Below are 21,428 nucleotides of genomic sequence, written 5' to 3'. Positions count from 1 at the left end.
AAAAGATCACGTCAGCTGGTTTCCCTTGATCAACCAGATGGGTGATCTTATCATAAAAGGAATTCAGATTTGTTAGGCAGGACCTACCCCTCATGAACCCATGTTGCCTGGGACCAATGACTACATTGTCCCCCAGGTGCGCTTCAAGAACTTCAAGGATCATCTTCTCCAGAATTTTACCAGGCGCTGATGTGAGACAGGCCTGTAGGTGCCACGGTCTATTTTCTTGCCCTTCTTGAAAATTGGTACGACATTTGCCAGCTTCCAGTCCACTGGGACCTCTCCAGATTCACAAGACCGTTGAAAAATAATTGAGGGAGGTCCCGCAATGGCGTCAGCCAGCTCCTTAAGCACCCTGGGATGAATCCCATCCGGACCCAGGGACTTGTATAGATCCAGGTGGAGCAGCAAATCCCGCACACGTTCAGGGTCGGTTGGGAGTTTATCGTTCCCACCGTCGTGGTCCTCCAGCTCAGGGCACCCGGGGTGTATTTACTTCGGCTGCGTAGAAGCTATCACGCATAAATGCCAGGATCCGGATCCTCACTCACTATTCAGGTCAAGGACTGGGCTGCAAGTTTTGGTTTTAATTTGGTTACCTGCCTACATTGCTGTTTCCTGGCAGGTCATGGGAAGAAGACTGGCTGGCTTGGGGCAGCTTACGTGTACGTGGCTTTTAGGCCGCAGTCAAAGCGTTCCTCTAGATCTGGAAGTTTGAAGATGGTTGGAAAAGCCATCTGAGTGGTTAGAAAGCTACCTGGCAGAGAAGGACCTGGGAGTACTGGTGGCTAGTCGACTCAATATGAGGCAGCAGTGTGCTCAGGTGGCCAAGAAGGCCAACAGCATCCTGGCTCGTATAAGAAACAGCGTGGCCAGCAGGACTAAGGAAGCGATTGTCCCCCTGTACTTGGCTCTGGTGAGGCCACAGCCCAAGTACTGTGTTCAGTTCTGGGCCCCTCGCTACAAGAAGGATATTGAGGGGCTCCAGTGAGTCCAGGGAAGGGAAACAAAGCTGGTGAGGGATCTGGAGAACAAGTCCTACGAGGAACGGCTGAGGGAGCTGGGCTTGTTCGGTCTGGAGAAGAGGAGGCTCAGGGGCGACCTTATCGCTCTCTACAGGTACCTTAAAGGAGGCTGTAGCGAGGTGGGCGTTGGTCTGTTCTCACATGTGCCTGGTGATAGGACGAGGGGGAATGGGCTAAAGTTGCACCAGGGGAGGTGTAGGCTGGATGTTAGGAACAACTTCTTCACCAAAAGGGTTGTGAGGCATTGGAATGGGCTGCCCAGGGGAGTGGTTGAGTCACCATCCCTGGAGGTCTTTAAAAGATGTTTAGGTGTAGAGCTTAGGGCTACGGCTTAGTGGAGGACTTGTTAGTGTTACACCAGAGGTTGGACTACGTGATCTTGGAGGTCTCTTCCAACCTAGGTGATTCTGTGTTGTCTCCAAGCTGGGATACAACCACCTGTTAGTTCGGCATAACTGAATTTTGTGTTCCTTGCACTAGCTGTTCCTTTGCCTCCTCTTCAGAGACAAGGACACGCATCTCTTTCACGCTCCTTCATTAGTAAGCAAACCAGGATAGATAAAGCCCCTTTCTTCACGTCAGTAAGATACCTGCCTTTGGTTTCAGTGAAAATTCAGGCCCTAGCACCTGAAGTTTCTTCTGGATGGTGTTTCTTTTGTATAGGGTAATTTCATTTCCCTGTTGAAGACTTACAAGGATGTAGTAACAAAAGCTAAGGCATAAAACAGTCCAGGAGGCATAGGCTGCTTTTGAGCCTGCAGCAGACTATAGGTATGATATTATCATTTCAGACAAATACAGTCTACGTAACGTGAATGGTTCCAGCATGCTTGCAATCTGCCAAAAGCCAGAAAATGGGACTTTCATTTTATGACCAAATGGTAAAGAAAAACAACAACGACAAAAATTAAGAGAAGGAACTTTTCCTTCACCTAAATTTTATTATTTTGCTACTCCTTCAGGTGTCCACAAGGAATTATCAACACCCTCCTCTCCCCTCCCCAACGCTCCCCCACAAATAAATAAATAAATAAATAGAGGGACATTGTGGCAGAGAGGTATAATTTCAGTTCACACCAGAAGACATTCTTCTCACTGAGGTACAGCTAAGCCCCACAAAGCGTCAAAACAAAACAAAAAAAAAGAATGCCAACAAGGGACGTATCTACAAGTTAGTTTTACGTGCCGGCATTATTTCCTTGTCTGGTGTCGCATTCAGGGCAAGATCTATCTGGGGGGGAATGTGTAATGCCGTGCAAGGTTGTTTGGTGGTATGACTGACAACATGACTTTAAAATTTTGAGCGGTTTGTATAGAAGCAAAGTACAGAAGAGTACACTATCCCCGAGGGCAACGTAGAAACTACCTGTTGCTTCTCAGGTTTAAAAGCTGAAAGGTGTAAGCAGCTGTTTGAGTACAATACTGACGTATACATGAACATTTTCCTCTCCAATGTCCAAGTTGGTGTGCAACATTTTTCATCGTGCTCTCAGATCAGGATTCTGATTCTAACAGTGCTTCCTAGTGCAAACTTCCAGAGAAGGGGGAAGCAAACCAGTCCCGACTGCTTTGAATGAGATGGAGAGAGCAAGCAAATGTAAATGAAGGAGATAAATCCGTAGGAATGTTTTCAGATAATTGCCACTGTCCAAAAGCTTTAAAGTGGTTGAATCCTTGAAAGTTCATTACTGAAAACTCCGGATGCATCACTGAATTTGAAGGAATAAAATAGACTTGCACCATCGCAGAGCCTCAGTCACAGTTTAATTGGGCACTGCCTCTAACTTCACAAGAATGAGAGAGAAAAGGTCATCTTTCTACCTTGTCAGCTACTGGCAGACCTAGAGAAAGAAAAAACAAGAGTTGTTAACATTAAGATGTAATGTTTTTTTTGTTTTTTTTTTTAGGACTTCTCACCAAAGGTGTAATATTGAGTAGTAACCTGACAACAAATGAAAGGGAAGATGAAAGAGTAGAAGGTACTTGCATGGCCTTAATTTACGTGGCAATTGACAACAACCACAATCCGCAATGATTTCTAAGTGCCTTACACCATTGACCCTTGAGGCACAAAAACGGGATTCCCATATTAGGTAAGGGGAGTACAATCCCTCTCAAAACACGGGAGCCTGGGGTACACAACTGAGTACTGGTAATCTTAAGACTAGGATGGTCACGTACCAGAAAGGAAACTCACATTTTAGCACTAAACAACTATCTTTAGAGACACGCTGGGAACCACAGAATCACAGAATTTCTAGATTGGAAGAGACCTCAAGATCATCGAGTCCAACCTCTGACCTAACGCTAACAGTCCCCACTAAACCATATCCCTAAGCTCTACATCTAAACGTCTTTTAAAGACTTCCAGGGATGGTGACTCCACCACTTCCCTGAGCAGCCTGTTCCAGAGTCTGACAACCCTTTCAGTAAAGAAGTTCTTCCTAACATCTGTGAGGAATGTTTTAACAATTCGTGTCCATAAAGAACAATTCTGTTTGAATCCTGTCTGCCTCTGGGCCCTGCACTGGCAATTTAATTCTTGAACCACAGATGCAGTGTGTCCCAGTCTCCCCCTCATTCTAGTCAATTTATCACGTCTTCAGAAAACACTCCTTAAATTTATGAACCTGTTTGCTTTTGTTATTCCGGACTTCTATTTCTAACAGTTACAGCCTTTTTTCCTGTCTTCTTCAAGATTAACTTAACACTGCTATAGATGTGTCTGTGAATGGCTGGGGAAGAATGTTTTAATTACTCGTGAAGAGTCAAATAAGAAAGCTGTTTGTGTGTGATGTCTGGGAGTTTCAGAACAGCTGATAACAACTAGTGACTGTTATGGGATACTATGCGGATCTTTGGTATCTGGCTAGGAGGCCAAGAGATTAAGAGGAAGGAAAAAGAAGCTGAAGGACGGTTGGGAGACAAGACCTGCAGAAAGTGTTCTATAAACTTGGAGTTGTGCCGAGTGAGTACAAAGGGGAGAGGAAGACTACGAGCCTTCAGCATGAAAGACCCCTAGAGACCCCCAGAGGAGACTGATGCGCATGCTCCAGTAGGAGGGACTGGACCCCGGAAGCTAATTATAATAATCTATTTTTTTAAGAAGTAGTAATGAATATGTATTAGTCTAGGAGCATAAAAATCAGCTGCTTGATGTAACTGGTGTGCGTCCTGGTGGAGCGGAGACTCCCGGTGCACCCAGCGCTGTTTGCTTGCCTCTATTCCTTTATATTCTTTTAATAAATCCTATTTTTTTTATTTAATCCTAATTTGAATCCTGAGCCATTTATAACACTGGTAAGCAGTCACGTGTTATGGGGAATCATTCGTCCTTAGGAACAAAGACCGTCCTGGTAACCTTACAGCTTATTCTCCTTATTAACAGTTGGACAATTTATGAGCCTCAAATATGGGACCAAACTGAGGTTAAGGTGTGGGTCTCTGCAACTAAAAATGACAAGGTTGCTGTGGGACTGCTCAGCACCTGGCGAGCAGTCTCTGAGGCCTTAAAGAGCCACGTGGAGCCACAATCACAAACGTGTGGCTTGCCAGATAGTGAGGGAGCTGCAGGCCCCTTTACTGATCCTTCTGCTACGCCATGGGCCCCTCTGCTGCTACAGCCATCGAAGGCTTTTGCTGTTTCGCCCCCTGCTGACCTGAACGTGCCTTTTGACCCAGGCCTATTGGCCTTCACAAGGAGATGGATATGCTTTTCTTCCATCTGGGAAGAACGGGATACATAAGGCCTGAAGACCGAGTTGCTTGACAACTTAAAGCAAGACATATTGTTCAAAAGGAATGGAAAATGGAGACTGTTAAGTCATGGAACTTAAAAGATTGTTTGTTACCTTTTCTGATCGTGCATATGTATAGGCGTACTCGATTTTTATTAAGTTATGGAACTTAGAGGATTGTTTGCTACCTTTCCTGATTGTACGTATGTAGAGGCATACTTGCGTTTAGTATGTAAAGCAATGTGCTGTATATTTAGAAGGTTTGATGTTTGTGTGTGAGTGTTGGTGGAGCGTAGACTCCTCTCACACCCAGCGCTGTTTACTTGCCTTTTATGCTTTTTATAGCTCTTATACCTTTTAGAAATGTTTGTTTTATAAATATTATAAAATTCAGATTGAGTTGAGACCTCATTTATAACAATAACCAAGTGTTCAAATCTCACCCAAAGGCATTCCAAATGGGTGGGGGGGGGGGGGAGGGGAAGAGAGTCTCAGCCCATCGGCTGGTCCCAGGAGTCAGGAGGTCCTAAGGATGTTGTATTCCCTCTGGGTGGTATCTCCCCTGATGGTGGTATCTTCCCTAACATCCCCTCTCTCTTAGGCCAATTTATATTATTTTCTCTCTTTTGGGTGGAGCTTGAGTGGCTCTAGCCAAGCATATCTTAGTTATGATTGGTGAAAAGTTCTCCTGTCTCCGTTTAAAGTAATAGGCTCCGAGAAATTCAGAGCGCGTGCTCGGTGAGGGGTGGTTGCTAGTGAACAAAGCAGGAGAGATTAAAGCCTCCTTCTTCAAGTCAGTAAGATCCTGGGCTACAAAGATGGCGAAAGGCCTAGAGGGGAAGTCGTATGAGGAGTGGCTGAGGTCACTGGGCCTGTTCAGCCTGGAAAAGAGGCGGCTGAGGGGAGGCCTCGTCGCAGTCTACAGCTTCCTGAAGAGGGGGAGTGGAGGGGCAGGGACTGATCTATTCTCTTCAGTCACCACTGATAGGACCCACGGCAACAGTGTCAGCCTGAGGCAGGGGAGGTTTAGGCTAGACATCAGGAAGAGGCTCTTCACGGAGAGGGTGGTCGCACACTGGAACAGACTCCTCAGGGAAGTCGTCGCTGCACTAAGCCTGTCAGCGTTTAAGAAGCATTTGGACTGCGCACTTGGTCACGTGGTCTGAATTTTTGGGTACACCTGTGTGGTGCCAGGAGTTGGACTCGATGATCCTTATGGGGCCCTTCCAACTCGGGATAATCTGTGATTCTATACCCGCCTTTGGTTTCAGTGAGAATTCAGGCCCTGAAAACAACCGAAGTTTCTTCTGGGTGGTGTTTTTTTTTTCTGAATAGGGTAACGTCATTTCCCTTTTGAAGACTTACGAGGATGTAGTAACAAAAGTTACAAGGGTAGAAAACAGTACCTGAGGCATAGGCTACTTTGCAGCCGGCAGCAGACTACAGGTATGATATTATCATTGCAGACAAATTTAATCTATGTAATGTGAAGTGTTCTGGCGTGCTTACGCTCTGCTGTCCTGGTTTCAGTTAGCACAGAATTAATTTTCTTCCTAGTAGCTGGTGGAATGCTGTGTTTTGGCTTAGGATGAGAAGAGTTCTGATAACACCCCGATGCTTTAATTGTTGCAGAGCAGTGCTTATACTAAGCCAAGGACATCTCAGCCTTTTGCTCTGTCCTGCCAACGGGCAGGCTGGGGGTGCAGTGAAAGCTGGGAGGGGACAGACCCAGGACAGGTGACCCAAAGTAGCCAAAGGGGTATTCCATACCATCTGACGTCATGCTAAACAATATATAGGGGTGGCTAGCCGGGGGGAGGGGGCCGGACTGCTTGGGGTTAGGCTGGGCATCAGTCAGCGAGTGGTGAGCAATTCCATTGTGCGTCACTTGTTTGTACATATTATTATTACTTTCCTATTATCACCATGGTATTATTATTATTATTATTGTTATTATTATTTTTGTTATTATTATTTTCCTGTCTTATTAAACTGTCTTTATCTCAACTCACGGGCTTCACTTTCCATTTCTCTCCCCCGTCCCAGAGAGGGAGGGGGGAGGGTGAGCGAACGGCTGCATGGTGTTTAGCTGCCGGCCGGGTTAAACCACGACATCTGCCAAAGGCCAGAAAATGAGACCTTCATTTTAAGACTGCAAGGAAAAAGAAACAGAAACAACAACAATAGAGAAGGAAGTTTTCCTTCACCTAAAGTTTATTATTGTTTTGCAACTCCTGCAGGTGTCCACAAGAAATTTTGCCCCTGCACCCAAACTCCCACAAAGAAAAAAAGAAAAAAAAAAAAAAAACACAAAAAAAACACATTGTGGCATAGAGGTATAATTTCAGTTCACACCAGAAGACATTCTTCTCACTGAAGTGCAGTTAAGCCCCACAAAGTGCCAGATCTTGGGACCAGATCTGGGGAATTTGGAGTAGCACGATTCTCAGAGAACCCCTTTCCCCCCCCGTTGTTTCTATTTATAACTCAGTTACCCATGCCTTTAAGGAAAGCTTTGATTTTCCATCCTTTTCTCTCACGTCCTCTGCATGGTCACATTGGTAAAACGTGAAGATGAGATGCCCTTGAGTTGGTGTAAGCACTACTCTGAAACAATTAAAACATTGAGGTGTTATCAGCACTCTTCTCATCCTAAGTCAAAACATAGCATTCTACCAGCTACTAGAAAGGAAATTAACTCTGTCCTAACTGAAATCAGGACACCCAGGCTCTGTGCTGAGTCCCTGCAGCCGGGCAGCAGCACTCCTGAGCAGCAGCGGCTGCAAGAGGCAGCAGTCCTCTTTGCACTTACCTCTCCTAGCAGCAGGCTGCAGAAATCCTGCTGTTCCCAAATGACTTGTCAGAAACGTAGCCACTGCTAACATACAACCAAGCCCAAAGATCATCTCTTTATTAGAGAGAAGCGATGGAACCAAAGGCTAGCATCACCCAACAAAGTTTCTCTTAGACGCTCAAGAGAAGACACTCAGGGATGGTGTTAATGAACATAATTTATTGTCTTTTTACTTGAACTAAAGCTTCTAGAGGGGTCCACTCCCCTGGCAGCGTGGGCAGTTGCTGTGCTGGTCGTAATGGTAGCCTCTGCTGCAGGACTCATGGCAGCAGCATCTTCAGATGGATCAGGCGAGAGTCTTCAATTCATAGGTTTGTTGGAATCCCAAAACCCAGCTGCAGCGTTGTCCTTATAAATTACACATCTATTTCTATTGAGGTAACTCTTCTGTATCGGAGAAGTCATCTTGTAAAAAAACAACCTGAACTATCTGACTATTCCTATGCATCTAATCATTCTAGGTATTCCTCAGGGGAAGCTTGAAGGGAACTATGAGGAGAACCATTAAGTCAGGCATTGGAGCAACTGAGGGAAGAAACAGCCAGGTTGTTCTCAACCAGGGCTGCAAACAAACCCATCTCTGCCTGCAGCTCCATCAGGAGGGTGCTTCTTTGAAGGGAATTTGCTGCTGCACGGTTCGCCCCTGCTGTCTCTTCCATGATGTTCTGCATCCTGAGCAGCTTCAGCAGCAGAGACTCCCCCAGCTGACCCACGAACAGGCCCAGATCACGTTGGCTATTGAGGTCCTCTTCTTTCCACTCCTCTTCCATGCTCAACTCCTCCTCAACTTCATCATCTTCCTCTCCTACACCCTCATCCTCGCTGCTTGAGCTCCAATAGTCAGCATCAGCATTGCCCTCAGCTTTTCTCTGCCTGGGCAGCCAGTACATGCCAAACAGTATCAGAAGCACTTCACAAAGTGCCCAGAACTGCCAGTGGCGGCACATAGCGAGGAGTACGAATACTGCGCTGTTCCCACTCTGCAGCTTGCTCCCCTCCTCAAGCTCCTGCAGCAGCTGTGACATCTCCTGCCTCATCATCGCCTCTCGCTCTTGAATGAGGTCCCGGGTGACATTGTCAGGCTGGTCCCCAAGCTGAAGCATGAGCTGTAGGAGGCTCAGCACTGACAGCATAAAGACAAGAAGAATAGCCATGGTCTGGAAGAGATGGGAGAGAAGGGGCTCAGCAGCGCTGGGTGCGAGGGAGCTGGGGGCTGGGGGAGAAGGGACAGGAGCCAGAGAGACGCGAGGGTAGGTAGGAGAGGGGGCAATGGAGCTTGGAGGCAGCAAGGGCAGGGTTTGGGAGCGCTGCATGTCCAGGGCTGCAGGCCCCCCCAGGCAAGTGTTTGTGCACAGCTCTCAGGTGCCCAACAGGGCCGTGAGCCCTGGCCAGAGGTGGCGTGGGGACCGTCCTGCCAAGCTCTGCCCATGAGCAGCCCTGGGCTGGGCTCTGCCCCGCGCAGGGGTGCTGACAAGGCAGGGGGCACCACAGGAGGCTCTCCCAGGCCCCAGCCCCTGTGGGGCAGCAGCGTCTCCTGGGGCCACGGGTGCCTGCCTCATCCCCGAAGCCTCTGGGCACTTGCCCTGGCTGGAGCACCTCTGTGCCCAGCCCAAGGCCCTCCCCAGAGGGGCTGCGCCCTCATCCCAGCCTTAGAAACTGCCCCGGGGGCTGCCATTTGTGCCGTGCTTCCTGCAACATATGGTGCCTGAGCAGGAACTTGACCCGAACAGGCTGAGGCCCGCACAGGCCGAGACCTGGACTCGCTGAGACCCAGACTCGCTGAGACCTGAACAGGCCAAGAGCCCGGAGCGGCACCGGGAGACCCGAGATCGAGTTGCTACGGGAGACCAGAGGCGTCAGTGGACAACGGCAGCCGACCCTCAGTGTGCGGCGAGTCAGCACAGAGCAGAGGGGCGGACAGACACCAGGACCCTGCAGCCTGTCTGACGTAACCATGGAGGCAGCAGCGGCTGTGCTGCTTCTCTCTGGCATTCTTGTTATGAGAGGTTTATCTTGCAATGCAAAAAGACTATTCGTCCCCAGATCGGTGTTATAACTATGTTTCTGGATAACATTCCATGGGGTTGCCGCATTCTACAGATTACTAATGACAACTTAGCTCTATTACTACCTTTATTGCGGGGCAGGAGTGCAGAGACGCAGATTACACTGCCAAATGACCACCAGCAGGCTCTTTCACAAACCTAAGGTTGCAGCTGGCACTGCCTGCAGCCGTATAGCAGACGTTACACTCTCTTTCCCCACTAGTAATCATGTGTCTCATCCATTTGTGGTGAATGGCCAGTGGCAAAAAGAGAAGGGGGAGAGTAAGGGGCGACAAAGACAGAAACGGTACCAGGAGGATGCCACTGACACTAACAGCATGGGTAATAGGAGTAGTATAAGTGACACAGGTGACGGTGCGGGGCAGCGGTGAGTGGTGTCAGCCATGCTGACAGGGCGCTCTGCCTGCTGCTCACCTGACTGTGCACTGCTGCCGACGGTGCTAGAGCAAAATGTGAAGACTGCTCAGATGGCAGTGACAAGAGTGCTTGTGTGTAGATGTGTGTTCTACGAGCCTTCAGCATGAAAGACCCCTAGAGACCCCTAGAGACCCCCAGAGGAGACTGATGCGCATGCTCCAGTAGGAGGGACTGGACCCCGGAAGCTAATTATAATAATCTATTTTTTTAGAAGTAGTAATGAATATGTATTAGTCTAGGAGCATAAAAATCAGCTGCTTGATGTAACTGGTGTGCGTCCTGGTGGATCGGAGACTCCCGGTGCACCCAGCGCTGTTTGCTTACCTCTATTCCTTTATATTCTTTTAATAAATCCTGTTTTTTTATTTAATCCTAATTTGAATCCTGAGCCATTTATAACAAGTGGAAGGCTCTTGATGGATTTGTCAGAACCACCTTCTGGATAATTATTAGAAACAGGTGTAAAGAGTTCATCTTCCACAGACAGGCTGATATTGTTCCAAAAAGTTAATACAAACAGACACTCCTAAACAAAAAAGTTCTGGAGATATCTCCTTTTCTTTGCCATATTGGTTTGTGGTTCCTTGCCAATGCTCAATATTTATCCATCCGTCTTTGTTCTTATCCTGCAACAACAACAAGAAAAACATATCGTATCATTAAGCGTCTATCCAACAGCCATCAAAGACCAACTTTGTTAAGGTTGTTAAGGTTCCCCAGCCATTCACAGACACATCTATAGCAGTGTTAAGTTAATCTCGAAGAAGACAGGAAAAAAAGCTGTAACTGTTAGAAACAGAAGTTCGGAATAACAAAAACAAACAGGTTCATAAATGTAAGGAGTGTTTTCTGAAGACGTGATAAATTGACTAGAATGAGGGGGAGACTGGGACACACTGCATCTGTGGTTCAAGAATTAAATTGCCAGTGCAGGGCCCAGAGGCAGACAGGATTCAAACAGAATTGTTCTTTATGGACACGAATTGTTGAAACATTCCTCACACACTGGTGCATAAACATCATCAGCGGTCCAAAGTTGATTACAATTGGGTTGTAATAGAAAACACTACAGAAAGCCTGTCATTGTCACAAATCACTAATAACAATGTAAAAAAAAAACAATAATTTTGTTGTCTGATTTCAGAAAAGGCTCCAGGCTACAAAATCTGACACTGACAAATGTGTCAGTGGACTGGACTATTTTTCAGAATCACAGAATCACAGAATTTCTAGGTTGGAAGAGACCTCAAGATCATCGAGTCCAACCTCTGACCTAACACTAACAGTCCCCACTAAACCATATCCCTAAGCTCTACATCTAAACGTCTTTTGAAGACTTCCAGGGATGGTGACTCCACCACCTCCCTGGGCAGCCCGTTCCAGTGCCTAACAACCCTTTCAGTAAAGAAATTCTTCCTAACATCTAACCTAAAACTCCCCTGGCGTAACTTTAGCCCATTCCCCCTCGTCCTGTCACCAGGCACATGGGAGAACAGGCCAACCCCCACCCCGCTACAGCCTCCTTTAATGTACTTATACAGAGCAATAAGGTCACCCCTGAGCCTCCTCTTCTCTAGGCTGAACAAGCCCAGCTCCTTCAGCCGCTCCTCATAGGACTTGCTCTCCAGGCCCCTCACCAGCTTCGTCGCCCTTCTTTGGACCCGCTCAAGCACCTCGATGTCCTTCTTGTAGCGAGGGGCCCAAAACTGAACACAGTACTCGAGGTGCGGCCTCACCAGAGCCGAGTACAGGGGGACGATCACCTCCCTAGCCCTGCTGGTCACAGTGTTTCTGATACAAGCCAGGATGCCGTTGGCCTTCTTGGCCACCAGAGCACACTGCTGGCTCATATTCAGCCGACTGTCCACCATCACTCCCAGGTCCTTCTCTGCCTGGCAGCTCTCCAACCATTCCTCTCCCAGCCTGTAGTTCTGCTTGGGGTTATTGCGCCCCAGGTGCAGGACCCGGCACTTGGCCTTGTTGAACCTCATACAGTTGACCTCAGCCCATCGGTGCAGCCTATCCAGATCCTCCTGCAGAGCCTTCCTACCCTCGAGCAGATCGACACACGCACCTAGCTTGGTGTCATCTGCAAACTTACTGAGGGTGCACTCAATGCCCTCATCCAGGTCATTGATGAAGATGTTAAAGAGGACCGGCCCCAGCACCGAGCCCTGGGGGATGCCACTAGTGACTGGCCTCCAACTGGACTTGACTCCATTCACCATGACTCTTTGGGCCCGGCTATCCAGCCAGTTTCTAACCCAACGAAGCGTGCGCCAGTCCAAGCCAAGAGCAGCCAGTTTCTTGAGGAGAATGCTGTGGGAGACGGTGTCAAAAGCCTTGCTGAAGTCAAGGTAGACCACATCCACAGCCTTTCCCTCATCCACCCAGCGCGTCACTTTGTCGTAGAAGGAGATCAGGTTCGTCAAGCAGGACCTGCCTTCCATAAACCCATGCTGGCTGGGCCTGATCACCTGCTTGCCCTTCAAGTGCCCCATGATGACTCCCAAGAGGATCTGCTCCATGAGCTTCCCTGGTACTGAGGTCAAACTGACCGGCCTGTAGTTCCCCGGGTCTGCCCTCCGGCCCTTCTTGTAGATGGGCGTCACATTTGCTAGCCGCCAGTCAGCTGGGACCTCCCCCGAACTTGTTTTCTTGAACTTCTTCAAGTTTTCTTGAACTTCTTCAGACTATATGGCAATCATCCATTGAATATTTCAATATCAACAGTTTTAAGCAATTGTCGGACATAGAAAAATATAACTTCAGGTATTCGGGTACTTCCATGAAAGCACTGGCACTGAAGAACATTTTAGTCACAGATCTGTCCTTTTCACAGAATGACCTGTACCGGATATTTGCAGACATGAACATTGTAGCCTTGACAGTAGCAGGATCAGAGATGATACAGATGCTATGTCCTTCATTTAACAGTCCCTTGAGGTACCTAAATTTTATAAACAATGATTTAACCGATCTGCTTTTCCAAAACTGTGATCCATTAATTCAACTGGAGATATTTATCTTACAGAAGAATAAATTTGAGAGCCTTTCCAAGGTGAGCTCCATGACCAGGTACATGAAATCACGGAGCTATCTGGACATGAGCAGCAACTTGCTGCGTACCGATGGAGCCGAGGAGCACTGCCAACGGAGCAAGTCTCTGAAGGAGCTGGACCTGTCCTCAAAGCAGCTGACAGAGTCCGTGTTCGGGTGCTTGCCGCTCAATGTCAACAAACTGGACCTACACAACAAGCAGATCAGCAGCGTCCCCCAGGGGATTGCTGAGCTGAAGTCCTTGAAAGAGCTGAAGCTGGCGTCGAACAGGCTGGCCGAGCTGCCGGGGTGCAGTGGCTTGATCCTGATTTTGCTGGAGCCTGTCCCTCCGTATATTATCCCTGCGAGGTACCACAAGCTGAAGGCTCTCATGGCACAGAGAATGTACCTGGAGCGGCCAAAGGAGAGGAGCAAGCGTGCCCTTTTCTGGGCTAACCTGAGGGCAGCTATTAATATTAACCTGCCAGTGGCTGAGGGGCAGAGGTGTGGAGAAAGAGATTAAGAACCTGTCTAATGCAGTTCCTTCTTCTTTTATTTCATTTTAGTTTTATTTTTTTAATGAAGCAATAAATACTCGATGATTTCTATTTGTTGTCAATAGATTTCACTTTGTGTTAGAGAATACTATTTCTACAGAATTGTCTATGCTGCCTTACTAGAGGAAAAATTTAGCCCAGTTTACTGGAAGTCACTTGAGATTGACACCAAGATATAACCTGAACGTGTTCTTTGAAACTGCACTTGACATATTGTAGTAACTATTTCTCAGTGGAATAAAATCTGGAGCATTTGCTATAGTCCTGTAGAAGAGGGACTGAATTGCTGGTGACTTCAGATAACTACATTAATCATAAGGCTTAGACATGCTGGTCATAGGACTCTGTTAAAATTAGGTTGCAAGAAAGAAAATTGCGTGAGACTGCCGCTTGGGGGGAGGAGGTGGAAGAGGGTGGATGGCATTTTGGGTTTCTTTCCTTTGTTTCTCGCTTCTCTAGCTTGTTAGGAGTAGGCAACGAATGTGACTGTCTCCCGACTCTGTTTGGCCTGTCACAATCATTGTTGAGCGATCTCCCCGTCCTTATCTCAACCCTCAAGCCCTTTGCATCCTCTTTTCTCCCTGTTCCTCTTGGAGGAGGGGGAGTGAGAGAGCGGTTGTGGTGGAGCTCAGCTGCCCACCCGAGTAAAACCATCCCAGAAGCGCATGTTGAGAACTGCTTTGGAGAGCAGTTTTCCAAAGATGCCCAAGATGAGTTCCTGGAAGGTGCAAAGGGTGCAAAGGGCTCTTTAGTGAAACCTGGGGGAAAAAGGTAAGATCCAGGTTACAGTAGTATACGTTCTCTGCGCTCCTCCCGAAATGGACACGTTGGGAACAGGAGTGGCAAGCAGTTTCTTTTTCAGGGAAGAAACCAATTTGGAGGGGCGACGTTTGCTTTCTGCCGTTTGCCAGCAGCCTCTCCTGATCGCGGTGACGTTTGCTGGATAACCCTGGGAGGCCTCACGGTTAGGTCCACCAGCTCCTTCAGAAGCCATTTGTGCATCCTGCCAGGCTTTTCCCCACAGGCCCCAACGTGCCCCCCTGGCCCTACGAAAAAGACCCTTTGTCCGCAGAGGGGAGGCCACGTTGAGTTGGATTTCCCCAAGGACACAGCGAGCGCTGAGACCACGTACATGTACAGAGTTTTATTGTCCACAGGGTGCCACAGCCACAGAGGGCCTCGTCTGCCTTCTCCACACTTGGGCGTCCTCAGTGCTGCTCGGGCCCTGGAAAGCTGCAACAAGACAGCCAGAGCTGTGAGCAGCCAGCCCAGGCAGCTGTGCCCCCTGCCACCCTGGAGCTGCTCTCCAGATTCTCCAGATCACTCCTTGATGGTTGCTCAAGCTTTTGAAGGAACTCGGAGGCAGGTTGCAATGCAAAGCCCTGCGTCCCTGTCTACCCCATCTTCAGCCCATGGGACACAGCACAGTGTCTGCCCTGTTCTGCAAAGGCAGGGCCCGGAGGAAAGAGGAAAGAGAAAGCAGAGGCCCCTACAGCTCTCTGGTCAGGAAAGAGAGTGGTTAAGTTCCAGTGCGGGCTCTCACCAAGGATTTCGAAGGTCGATGGGTGCAGCCTCTGCCCGTTCTCTAGGCAGCCTCTCCTGGCTACGCTACGGAGCCTCTCCAACTTTGGGGGGGCGTATCTGGCCTAGGGCAAGACAGGAAGGCACAAGTTCACGGGGGTCCAAAAAGATGCCTTCTGTTGCCCCTCAGCCAGCTGTCTGGGTGGGCCACAGGGGGAAGGGGAGAGGCAGTGGGTGGCCAGGAGGGATGGCCATGGCCCAGTCCCGGCCAGCCCCACGTGCATCACCGCGCACTCCCCTCAGGGAGCCCGGGCAGGGCCGCAGGACCCTGACGTCTCGCTGGAGCACAGCTTACTTACCAGGTAAGTGCAGAGCGCATCCTGCAGCTCTTGTGCACCCAGCCTCTTGCAGAGAGAGATGATCTCCCGTGGCCGCCTCAGCCCCATAAATGGAACACAGAGCCTGAAGGTGATCTTGCACATCTGAAGAGGAGAGTTGTGCCGTCATTCCTCCTCCAGCAGCGTGTGTGGGAGCTGCCCAGGGAGCTCAGCCAGCCATGTGCTGCTGAGCTCCACCTGGCGGGGGGCTGCCCGAGGGGCACTCGCTGGCAGGGGAATGCACTGGCGGCAGCAGAGGGGACCTGCTCCATCCCTTAGGCCGGCACCCGACCCAGTCCTGATGCCTGGCGGCCGAATCCGTGGGCTTGCTCCCCACTGCCCGCTCCCAGGGGAGCACCAGCTCCGGGAGGCAAAGGCAGGCACGAAGGCACATGGCCAGCAAAAGGGCCCAGAGGCCTGAGATGCTCGCTGGTAAGACTGCCCTGGGCAGCACAGCGGAAGGCTCGCTGGCACACTTTTAGGGGGGATCTGCAGAGACGCCCGGCAGCCGCTGAGCAGGCAGCAGGGGCAGAACGCCTCGGCCCTGGCCACGCAGCTTTCTGGGGCTTTGGGAGCAAGCTGCAAGGGCACTTACGCTGGCAACTGCCAAGTCAGGATCCCGGAGGTGCAGGAAAAGGCTGACCCATGTTTCTGCCACTTCTCTGGCAAAGAACAACCCCTTGGTCGAGGCTGAGGAGGCCAGGACTGAATAGAGGCGCAAGGCCGAGTAGCGAAGGTACTCTTCTTCCTGCAAGCAGAAAGCCGTTTGTCAGCTGGGTAACGAGGCCGAAGCAGGCACTCAGCCAGCAGAGGCCATCCAGGCGGCGCGTGCAGGCCCCTGCCCACCCCACGCTTCTCAGAGCAGCGGCAGCAAGAGCTGGCTTCACTCACAGACTCGAAGAACATCTTGGTGGACCTGGCGATGTCTTCAAAGGCCGATCCCAAGTTCACCACCTGCAGCACCCTCACGAGCTCAGCTAGTGCCAGCATGCTTTCTGCAACCACCTCGGGACAGGCAGTGTCCGCCAGGCTCTGTTGCAGCACCCGGACAACTTGTCTCCCGTGCTTCCGCACCTGCAAAGCCAAAGACGTGCACAGACTTTTTGACTCTGACATTTGGCACCCAACTTGCCCTCGGCAGCCCTGCTGGCATGAGGGAAAGGAGTGCGGCCTTAGGAAGGAGCCCTGCTTTTGCCTTTGCCGCTCTGTCCAGGCCCTTGAAGCAGCTCTCCCCCAGGGTCTTGCTAGGGAGGGGAATATCCCTGCAGTCAGGGCGCAGGGAAATCCGTCTCACCTCCACGGGCACGCTGCTGGCTGCGTTGCCCAGAGCTCTCGCTGCCAGCTGCCTGATGGTGCTGCTTCGGTGGTGTGCTTTCTCAGCCAAGACACGCAGAGTCTTCAGGACGTTCCTCTTCTCAAGAGGCGGCTCCTTCATCAGCTGCAACAGAGCAACACAGCCACGAGAGTCAGGACACAACCTCAGCCCAGGCACAGCACACGAGCAGGCTTCGCACAAAGGAGTCTCGATGGGGACGCTTGCTTCTCATCTCTCCCCACAGCGAGAGGCAGCCCAAGCAGCAATCTCTTTCAGAAAAGCCCTGGGGAGCCCCCCTGCCCTCCTACTGCCTCACCTCAGCAAAGAAAGCCATGGCCGTCAGCTGCAGGTTTGCTGATGGGTAGCGCAGCCACTGGGAGAAGATCTCAATCAGCTCCCGGGAGATGAGCTGGGCACGGAGCAGGACACTGCACAAAGAGCACAAGGGGCAACGCCCGGTCAAGTGGGAAGGCTGCAGGCTGCCACCACGGACTTCCCTCCTCCAGCACAGGCGCTGCTCTGCCCTGCACAGAGCTCCCCGAGCACGCAGGAACGGCCCCGGCAGCCGTTCCCCTGGGCGCAGCCACCGAGAGGAAGGCGAGATGCTGCCCTGGGGCTCTCACCTCGTCAGGAGGCACATGCCCTCGGCATAAGTGCGGGGGCTCTCCAGCAGCGCTGACATTTTCTGCCTCCAGAACGGCGTCAGCCAGCTCTTCTCAGTGCATTTGCTCAGCACTGACATGAGAGTTTTGCAGAAAGGCCTGGGAAAGAGCAAGAGCCAGAGAAGTCTCAGATCAGAGCAGTGTTTCGCAGGGGAAGACTTAGCAGAGCAAGAACGCTCAGCAGCTTTACGAGCTGGTTTTTCACTCATCCCAAGCTCCAGCGAGGGAGAGAGAGGCAAAGAAGCGCAGAGGCAACGCTCTGTAGCCACCAAGTCTGTGGCAAAAGCTGGCCAGAAAAGCAACTGTGTGGCAAGGTGCCCTGTTGTGCTGTGGGGGGACTGATCTGAGCACTCGAACCTCCCCAGGGAGGCAGCACCGCCTGAGTGCAATGCTTGGTGCACCCTGACAGGCCGGGAATTACACCGGCAGAGCCTCCACGGCAGGAAAGCACAGCTGCCTGTGGCCAGAGCTGGGCCACAAAGCAGGACAGGAAACACACAAGCATGCTTGGCTAGGCCATTCAAGCCCCCCTTGCCCTGCCCCTCCTGCTCCTGACCTGCACACGTTGCCCTCTTGCCGCTGATCCTCAGCGTGCCCTCTCCAGGGGCTGAGGGGCGCAAACAGCATCTCTTCCCCCAGGGCCTTGCTGAGCTGCAGCAGGAGCCCAGGGAGGAGGGAGGGAAGCAAGCTCTGGACCCCCTCCTTGGACTGCACGGACACCATTTCGGAGATGGCACGGGTGACCTGCAGGGAAATGAGAGCACCCGACAAGCACCCGTTAAACAAGAGCTTTGCCACCAGCCCCGGCCCGCTGGCTGCCTGGGGCACTTCTACTGCCTGCACGCCCCGTCTCCGTCTCCGGGACAGCCTTGCAGCCTGGGAGCAGCGGCTGTCCCGGCCGTCCCAAACTGCTACCGCTGAGACACTGCAGCAGTGTCCTGGCAGTGTCCAGAGACGCTTGCAAAGGGCACCCAACGCCTTGCCCTCGGACTGGCAGTGGGGGAGCAGGCACAAAGCCTCTGAACATACAGCCAAGGACTCCGCAGAAGGCTGGTGGGCGTGCAGCCTGCCACTGGATGAGCTGGGCTGGGAGCTGTCGTCTCCCACTCTCCTCAGCTTCCTCGCTAAGCGCTTTAGCACACCGATGCCAATGCTGTCTCTCCCCAGAGTCCTCCACAGCTCCAGCGTGTTTCTGCCAAGAGATGTGCAACCATGAGCCCGTATGCTCTGTTCCCAGTGGTACAAGAACACCTCCGACATTTGGCTGGAGGACAAGGAGCTGCTGCTTTGCTTGGATCGCCCTAGGGGAGGGGAGGCAAGCTACAGCTCTCTGAGCCCAGCAGGAAAGGGAGGAGCACATGTACCTGTCCATAGGCACAAACTTCTCGAGGATGACGTTCATCGTGAGCCTCTCGTGATGGCGGGCCAGGATCAGCACCGCATGGTGCACGAAGTACATGAACGAGGGCTCCTGCATGGACTCTGTGCAGGTGTGCAGGGTGGAGAGGATTCCTCGCACCTGAAAGAAGCAGGGGAGAAAGAACGTCTTGGCACGGGAACATGGACGTTCAGCCCAGGAGCCACGCCGGCTCCCTTGCCACGCTTTCACGCTCGAAGGCGAAATTTCACCCCTAGCATCCTGCCCGAGCCCTGACTCTGCCCCGAGAGCTTCTTTAGCACACAACCGGCAAGATGTGTGGTGCGACAGCCAAAGCCCAAGTCCAAGAAAATCCAAGGCATGGAAAAAGGTCTCTTACATCTGGACCAATGTCCTTTCCCCATGTTTCCAGAAAGGTGAGCATCCAGTTGCCTGCAGCACGCACGCGGCTTCCTCTGGCACGCCGGAAGGGCTCCTGGATGGCATTCATGAAGTCTGCGGCCTGTTCTTTGGGGACGTTTTTGCAAACCATCTGGAAAGATGCAAGAACCAGGAGAGACCGAGATCCCGTCACGGCTCTGCTCCAGCTCTTCAGAACAGAAGGCAAGCTTGAGGGCACTCCTTACCTCTGCGATGTGGATGGAGGTCTGGAGCTGCTGAGAGGCGTCACTGTGAGCACTCAGCCCCTCACACAAGCTCGCAGGGTCGTCTGTCTGCAACAGCCTGTTCGTGGCCTTGGCTGGAACGAGCACGGGGAGAAAAGGGGAGTCCCACTTAGGGCGACTGAACTTCCCTTCCCAGCCTTTGCTGAAGGCCAGGGGAGTCAGTCTTGAACTTGCTGCAGCGGGATGGCCCTTGCCAGGTTCTGAGTGCCCCCGGCTGCAGGAAACGCTGCTGGCAGGTGGCACTGGGTGGCCCTCTGCCAGGATCCCTCCCCAGGTGGCTGGGGAGGTGGAGGACGAACAGGCTGGGGACAGGACAGCAGCCGAGCACCGTGCCTCTCCTTTCCCTCCTGGCGGCAGGACCCAGCCCCCGCGGGGGATCCCGCTAGGGCCAGGCGGGGCAGAGGGCCGGCAGGTGCCTGCTCTACTCACACTCACCTTGGATGTGGAGAAGGGAGCTGAGGCAGGCAGCGGCCAGCTGGCGGGAGCTGCTCGTGGGCTCACAGGTCAGAGGCCCCAGCAATCCCGCCAAGGCGCCAAACGGCAGGTAGGCACCTCTTGTCTGCAGGGGCGAGAGGAAGAACAAGGGCTGGAGGTGGCCCCAGCACTCCCTTGCGTCTCCCACCCGCGCCCTGCTCAGGCCAGGACTGGGCAGAGGGGGGCTGGGCGCTGGGGGACCCGACAGCCCGTGCACAGCTGGGCAGAGCTGCCCTGCCAGGCCCCCTTGCAGCTGGGGGCACACGCTGGGCATCCTTCCTCACCTGAAAAGCCACTCCATCTCTGCAGTCCTCCAGCAGCTGGGCGCAGACCTGCAGGGCCCTCTTGCACACCCACGGATTGCCCGAGGAGAGCCAGAAGCACAGGACCTGGGGCAGAGCAGCTCTGGCTGCCAAGGGGCATCTTTCCCTTCCCGCCAGCCCTCTCCATTTCCCTCCCTCCCTGGCACTTGCCCTGAGGGCCTGCCCTGCGGCACTGCCCCACTCTCTTCAGACGCACCTGCTCCCACCCAGGAGCTTTTCCCTGCAGCCAGCTCCCTGCTGCAGCCAGCCAGGGGCTGCCTCTTGGCTTTCCCCCCTGCAGGGCCCACTTCTTGGCCTCCCCGAGCTCACAGTCACCTGGCATGGCAGCAGGAGGTTCCTGCTCCTCTGCTAATTCCCCAGGGGCCCCACTGCTGACAGGAGGGACGCTTGCCCCAGCACCCCATGGATACTCACCTCGGCGATGTCTACAAAGTCCACAGGGCTTGGCTTTGTCTTCAGCAGGACTGCCATGAGCCGGCCCAGAGCCTTCGTGGCCATGTGCAGGGACTGAAAGCGGAGGAGAGGGACGGAGATGCAGGATCACGGCTGCTGCCAGCACACAGCTTGTGCTGGGAAGGGACAGCACGTTACCTGGAGCTGCAGCACTGCCTGCTCTGCGTTCCTGATCTTCCCAAGCTGCTCAGCCGCTGAGGGAAGTGGCAGGATGGCCCGGCAGCAGTCAGACAGCAGGCTGCAAATTTCCTTGCTGCTGAACGAGATCTCCAGCTTGCTGGCAAGGGGAAACAAACAAAGAGGAGCTCCTAGCGCTCTCCAGAGAGGGTCACATGGCATCTGGGCTTGTCCTCATCGACAGCCCCAAATCCAAGCAGCCTAGGCTGGGGCAGGGAGTGCTGCTCTTTGGGAGCTCCCTGACAGGAGGATCGTCATCCCGCCTCACAGCCCCCGCAGCTCCTCGCTCTTACCTCCACTGCTCCAGGGCCAGAATCACCTTCAGGTGCAGGGACGCTGCCGGGAAGTCCCAGAGAGTCGTCTTCATCAAGTTCTGCAAGAGAAAGTT

General features: G+C 52.1%; 1 protein-coding gene and 1 pseudogene across 1 annotated transcript; one reads left to right on the top strand and one right to left on the bottom strand.

The window, feature by feature from the left end:
- Positions 1-11,119: 11,119 nt before the first annotated feature.
- Positions 11,120-13,661, top strand: LOC137851908 (toll-like receptor 1; annotated as a pseudogene).
- Positions 13,662-14,775: 1,114 nt separating this feature from the next.
- LOC137851907 (maestro heat-like repeat-containing protein family member 2B) lies at positions 14,776-21,411 on the bottom strand. Its single transcript, XM_068673003.1, has 18 exons — positions 21,334-21,411; positions 21,002-21,140; positions 20,825-20,917; positions 20,372-20,476; positions 20,049-20,172; positions 19,575-19,687; positions 19,328-19,480; positions 18,935-19,089; positions 18,600-18,762; positions 18,127-18,314; positions 17,532-17,669; positions 17,225-17,336; positions 16,888-17,031; positions 16,485-16,667; positions 16,189-16,341; positions 15,576-15,698; positions 15,239-15,341; positions 14,776-14,928 (listed from the first exon to the last, which is right to left on the bottom strand). Exons 1-18 carry the CDS (start codon positions 21,405-21,407, stop codon positions 14,840-14,842), a joined length of 2,352 nt encoding a protein of 783 aa, XP_068529104.1. The 5' UTR covers positions 21,408-21,411; the 3' UTR covers positions 14,776-14,839.
- Between the last annotated feature and the right edge of the window lie 17 nt (positions 21,412-21,428).

This window comes from Anas acuta, chromosome 2, assembly GCF_963932015.1.
Source record: "Anas acuta chromosome 2, bAnaAcu1.1, whole genome shotgun sequence".
NCBI classification, from domain to species: domain Eukaryota; kingdom Metazoa; phylum Chordata; class Aves; order Anseriformes; family Anatidae; genus Anas; species Anas acuta.
The sequence above is the reverse complement of the archived record's forward strand: the minus strand, read 5'-3'. Positions and strand labels throughout refer to the sequence as shown.

Bases quoted from the DNA above. Each gene is read 5' to 3' on its own strand.
- LOC137851907 (XM_068673003.1), bottom strand. From the start codon at position 21,407: ATGAAGACGACTCTCTGGGACTTCCCGGCAGCGTCCCTGCACCTGAAG. The intron at 17,337-17,531 runs GTGAGAGCCCCA...CTCTTTGTGCAG, and splicing joins GGCATGTGCCTCCTGACGAG to TGTCCTGCTCCGTGCCCAGC. The intron at 17,032-17,224 runs GTGAGGCAGTAG...GCTCTGTTGCAG, and splicing joins CCATGGCTTTCTTTGCTGAG to CTGATGAAGGAGCCGCCTCT.